This window comes from Petaurus breviceps, unplaced genomic scaffold, assembly GCF_028583685.1.
Source record: "Petaurus breviceps papuanus isolate PSGF00001 unplaced genomic scaffold, PetGlider_PUasm1.0 90847, whole genome shotgun sequence".
Classification (NCBI taxonomy): domain Eukaryota; kingdom Metazoa; phylum Chordata; class Mammalia; order Diprotodontia; family Petauridae; genus Petaurus; species Petaurus breviceps.
Genome location: NW_027187360.1, coordinates 6056712 through 6062822, shown reverse-complemented (window position 1 = coordinate 6062822; position 6111 = coordinate 6056712). Strand labels below are relative to the sequence as shown.

At 39.5% G+C, this 6111-nt stretch overlaps 1 protein-coding gene across 1 annotated transcript in view; it reads left to right on the top strand.

Moving 5' to 3' along the window:
* ATP9A (ATPase phospholipid transporting 9A (putative)) overlaps positions 1–6111 on the top strand; it is a 190770-nt gene that overhangs the window by 38735 nt on the left and 145924 nt on the right. The window contains exon 2 of the mRNA XM_069072428.1: positions 5928–6072. Coding sequence (XP_068928529.1) covers positions 5928–6072 — 145 coding nt within the window. The remainder of the gene's footprint in view (positions 1–5927; positions 6073–6111) is intronic.

Genomic DNA, 6111 nt, shown 5'->3' with positions numbered 1-6111 from the left:
CCTCTCTCTTGTCTCTCCAAATCTATGTCACCAGCTCCTCCCAGTTCAGGACTTTCTTTTCACATCAAAAAGTCCATCCCACAGGTGGGATTAACAAACTCTGGGTTTTAACACAATCAATTTGAAAACCAAGCCAATACAGGGGAATCTTTAATTGCCATTACTATCACAGAAGGTCAGGGCAATTGGGGTTAAGTGACTTGCCCAAGGTCACATGGCTAGTAAGTGTTAAGTGTCTGAGGCTGGGTTCGAACTTGGGCCCTGTTGACTCCAGGGCCAGTGCCCTATTCACCGAGCCACCTAGCTGCCCCTGTTTTTTTTTTTTTCCAAATTTTTTATAAAAAAAAAAAGGGGGAGTGTTACCATTATGTGAAGCTTTAAAAACTAACAAACAAACAAACAAACTTGTGCTGGTATTACTTAAAAATCATTTATTGCTTAACTGTATCACTGGTGGACAAACTGTACAGCTTAGCTAATGGGGGAACATGCAAGTCTTACCATATCACGTGACTTCCTCATGGCAGCTTTTCCTGCTGGACTGCCTGCCCTCTCCCTTTATGTCTACAGCTCTTCATTTGGTTGAGTAACAATACCGTTAGTGCTACAGTGCTCTAAATAAACCAATGCAAGTTGGCTTTCAGAAATATGCTGACAATGCGCATGCGCTGGCGAATTCTATGCTTGGGATGTGCAAGAGATAAATGCATATCCATATTCCATTGGTTAATATATTGCTGCTCTGTTTACCTTTTAAATGGTGTGATCAATAGAATTATACCATGTGATGATTACATGATGAAAGTTTATAAGCCAATTTTTAGACTGAAAAAACAGGGTGTGATGATTATACAGTGAATTATGGTATTTTGCCTAGCCATTCCTCAGCTGATAGGCACTCTCTGTTTCTAGTCCTTTGCCTCCACCACAAGAGCTGCTCTCAATATTTGTATATATCTGGCTCCTTTCACGGTGCCACTCTGTCTTGTCACAACAAGGAACTGGAGGAAGACTTTGGAGCTTTCTGTGACTACTTGACCTTTAATCATAAAGCCTTTTAGTGCCATAGGGAGGGAATAGCTTTTATAATAAACAATGAGTCATTTCAGTACTTTCAGTACTGAGACTTCTGTTGCCTCACAAAGATGCTGAAACTTGTATCACATATCTTACAGGGTTGTTGTAAGGATTAAAGCACAGTCATAAAATGCTTTGTAAATTGCAGTGTGCTATATAAATGTGAGCTATTGTTATCATATTTTCCCCATTGAGGTGGGTTTTTTTAATGGAAAAAACTACTATCCCTTTTCCTGTTTTATGAACACTTTACTGAATCCATGGCTTTCCAGAGATGAAGACCTCAATCCGTCCTTTCCCACTCATCCTATTTGAATGTTGTTCATGTGTTTCTATTATCTACCCCAGGGAGTTTAGGCGGTATGTGGGACCCTTCCTTTTAAAAAAATTAATTTTATTTTTAATTAATGGAATAAAACAAACATTTTCATAACATAGTATAATAAAAAGATGATTGCACATGAAAACTGCAAATATATTATGTACAACTTGCTATTCCTTTTAAATATAGAGTGCATTTTTTTCTTCTTCCCCCTGCCCCTCTAGAGATGGCTGACTACTGCTAGACATAAATATTGTATATGTGTAAAATCATTCTGCATATACTTCTTTTTATCAGTTCTTTCAGTGCAGATAGGGTCTTCCTTCCTAGGTCTTTGTATTTAATTTGAATATTTATGATAGTCAAAATGATTTGGTTGCTCAAAGTTGTCCTTAAAACATTATTGGGGTTACTGTATACAACATTCTCTTGGTTCTGCCCATTTGGTTCTTCATTATTTCTTGCAAGTCTATCCATGTTTTCCTAAGATCATCAAGTTTATAATTTTTTATAGTACAATAGTATTCCATCGCATTCACATACCACATGTTCAGTCATTTCACAATTGACAGACATTCCCACAATTTCTAGTTCTTTGCCATCACAAGGAGACCTGTGTAAGGGTTATGGGATTTAAAGATCTTCCATGCCCCGTTGGACTTGCTGACGTAGCAGGAAGGGGCGGAGCAAGAGGAAGCGGAAGCCAAGCTAGCGTTCCTTCGGTGGCTGGCGGTGGTGGTGGCGGCGGCAGCAGCAGAGGCAGTGGCAGCGCGAAGCCCTTTTTGAGTTAGAACTGCTAAGGACTTTCTGCTAAGGACTCCTGCTGAGGACTGCCAGGGGCCGGAGCTGCTGGGAGTGCGCTTCCAGGACGCTGGGTGGTTGCTGTGCGTGGGGAGAGGAGGACCTTTGCCTGAGGTAGCCTGTTCTGTTTTAAAGGCTTGAAAATGTGGGTGCTTTCTACTTTATCTACCTGTGCCAATGTCATAACTACTCTGATGGCTTTCACTTTCTGGTTTTGGGACTCAGTCTTTTGGTATCTTAATAAATTTTCTAGTTTATTTCCTCATATGGCAAACATGACGTATTTCCTAATGGATAATTATATCAGCATATTTGTAATCTCTATAGGCATTGTGAATATGGCATTGCTGATACAACCTGCTAGAAATATTTTTGCACATACAGGTTCTTTTCTTTTTTTCCCTCATTATCTTAGGAAATAGACCCACTAGTGGTAGTGTATCAAAGGTTATAGGCAGTTCACCTTCCTTTCTATCTTTGGACATTCCATTGGATATCAGTGGAGCATCTGGTTTGGACATTGGTTATCCCATAACTAGCCCAACTTTTTTTTCAGCCATGTATTTTTCTGATGACATCCTTTATGCTGTTGCTTTCACGTGATAATAGAAAAATGACAATAAAATAAATAAATAAGGAAACAAAACTTTTATATAGCACTTGTTATGTGTGCGCCAAGCTGTGTGCTAAACACTTTACAATTTTTGTCTCATTTGATCATCACAATAGTCCTGGGAAGTAAGTGATATTATTATCCTTATTTTACAGGTGAGTAACCTGAAGCAAACAAAGGTGAAGTGACTTGCCCAGGGTCACATAACTAGTAAGTGTCTGAGTCTGTATTTGAACTCAGGTCCTCCTAGCTCTAGCCCTGTGCTCTATCTACTGTGCCACCCAGCTGATGCTGATTTTTTATTTATATTGTGTTGCAGTCTTCTCATGCTCAGCCACACACATTACCATTGCCATTTTGGGTGATACTCAGTAGGCAGTACTTTATTTTTTGCTTTTTTTGGAGGGGGAAGGGCAGGGCAATTGGGATTAAGTGACTTGTCCAAGGTCACACTGCTAGTAAGTGTTAAGTGTCTGAGGCTGGATTTGAACTCAGGTCCTCCTGACTCCAGGGTCAGTGCTCTATTTGCTGTGTCACCTAGCCACCCCAACAGTTTACTTTTTATAAGGCAATACAGAGGCCTACAACCTTATTTTACCCATTCCATTGAAGCCTTCTTCCTACCCCACACTGGTCAATTATTTATTAGGGGGCAGAGGAAGGAGAAGTTAGTCCTTTTGGACAAGAATCTTCCTCGTGGTCGCCAGTACATTGCTAAGCTTCTCTGTTTTTCTCTTAACCCAGATGTAAGTCCCATCTTCTCCTTTGGAAAAATACATTTTTATTCAAATCACTTGTTTTCACATTGCCTAAATTTCCTCCTGTATCCCTCCACCTTCTCCTTCCCAGAGAGCTAGTCCATTTAACAAAGAATATATATACATATATGTGTATATATATATATATATACATACATACATACATACATATATATATGTATATATATATATATAAATATAAACAATTGGGGTTAAGTAACTTGCCCAAGGTTACATGGCCAGTATTTTTTGTGTGGGTGTTAAGTATCTGAGGCCATAACCAATCCTGGGTCCTCCTGACTCTAGGGCTGGCACTCTTACTCACTGTGCCACCTAGCTGCCCCCAAAGAATATATTTTTAAGGAAAAAAAAAAGAGGAAGACGAGGGGAAAAAAAGAACTGGTAAACCCAAGTCAATATATCTAAAACATCTGAAAATGTATGCAGTGTTCCATACCTGTAGACATTGGGGTAGGTAGGTGAAGCAGTGAATATAGCGAAGCCTGGAGTCAAGAACACCTGAGTTCAAATTTGGCTCTGATCACTTACTAGATGTGTGACCCTGGGCAAGTTGCTTTACCTCCATTTGCCTCAGTTTGCTGTTGTTGTTCAGTCATTTTAATTGTGTCTGACTCCTTGTGACCTCATTTGGGGTTTTCTTGGTAAAGATACTGGAATAGTTTGCCATTTCCTTCTCCAGCTTATTTTACCAATGAGGCAACTGAGGCAAACAGGGTTATGACTTGCCTAGGATCACACAGCTAGTAAATGTCTGAGGCCGAATTTGAACTCAGACAGTAGGGCACTTTGAACTCTCTTCCTGACTTCAGGCCCGGCACTTTATCCAGAGTGTCACCTAGTCACCCTTGCCTCAGTTTACTAACCTGTAAAAATGGATATAATAATAACACTTCCCAGGGTTGTGAGCATCAAATGAGATAAGTATAAAACAGTTAGCATAGTACCTGGCATATAATATGTTAGTTGTCATCATCATCATCATCATTTTACCTCTGCCATGGAGTAGGGGGAGGAGATCTTCCCATATCTCTCTTTTTTTAAAACCATTCTTGATCTTTGCAGTTTTGCAGTATTCATTTTTGATGCTGTTTTTTGATGGTTCTTTCCATTTACACAGTTGGATTCTTTGGATATATTGTCTTTTTTGGTTCTTCTACACTCTGAATCAGTTTATGGAAGTCTTTTAGTGGTTCTTTGCATTCATCATATTCATTGTTTCTTACAGAACAGTAGTCTTCTATTGTGTTAATGTATGACATTTTGTTTAGCCAGTCCCCAATTAATGGGCATCTCCTTTGTTTCCAGTTGTTTACTAGCACATACACAAAAAATACTGCTATGAATATTTTGATATATTATTTTTTATAATATATTTATATATAATAATATAATATAAATAAAATAATATTTAATATATTTTGAACCTTTCTTTTATCAATGACCTTTTTGGGGTGTAAGTCTAGCAGTCCCACCCCATTTAAAAAATAATGAACTTCAGAGCCTGATTATTCATGGAGATCTTTACAATTCCATGGTGTTAAAGATGGGTCCAACACCCTGTTAATTCAGGTTTAATGTTAGGATGGAATGAGGCACTCATAACTCATTAAACAGTTAAAGAATGAGGTTTACTTTGTATATACGTATGAGGTTTACTTTACACAGCAAAGATATGCAGTAAAGATACAGTTGTACTTAGTTTCCCTGGACTTGCCTCACCTTGTTTCCTTATGAAAATGCATCTGGTCAGCAGGACAGGGTATGGTAACTTGTGTGGTCTTTAGACATACAATAAGTTGGAGGGGTGCTGACTCCTTGTGGGTGGGATTTTTATTTCTAGTGATCAGGAAGTTCCATCAAGGGAGGGAGACAGGGACCAGTAAAGTCCCAGGGACAACTTTGTTACATCTTAGAAAAAACTAATCCTTGTTTTAGGGGAAAGTGGAAATCCTGATCCTATCACAAATAACCTACCTCTTATGGAGGCAAAACCACATATATGTCACAAATTTGATATTCTTGGCTTTGAGTCTATTAGTGGCTGTGTTGTGACTTCATTATCGTCTTTATTACTTTGTATTTCTTGTTGGGGCCCACAGCCGTGGCGGATTGGATGGGCATGTCAGTGGTGCTCCTATTGCCCTGATGGCAGCAACAGCAGGAGGGAAGGAGTGTTGGACTGTGGGATTGTAGCCTCTGTTTCTGGTCCTCCCAAAGCTAGACCCTTAAAAGTAGACCCTGCTAGAGAAAGTATGGCTGACTTAGGGGAAAAAAAGTCTCTAGTAAGAACAGGAGACCCAACCACTTCTATAAAACTGATTGTATTTTTTCCCAGGTGTTGTGATTGCCTCAGATGCTGTGGCCGAGGAGATCCCAGGCCCAGAACAGTCTGGCTTGGTCACCCGGAAAAAAGGGACCAGAGGTATCCTCGAAATGTGATCAATAATCAGAAGTACAGCCTGTTTACTTTTCTTCCAGGGGTAAGTATGGAAGCTAGCCCCTGCTTCCTTAGTTCTGTC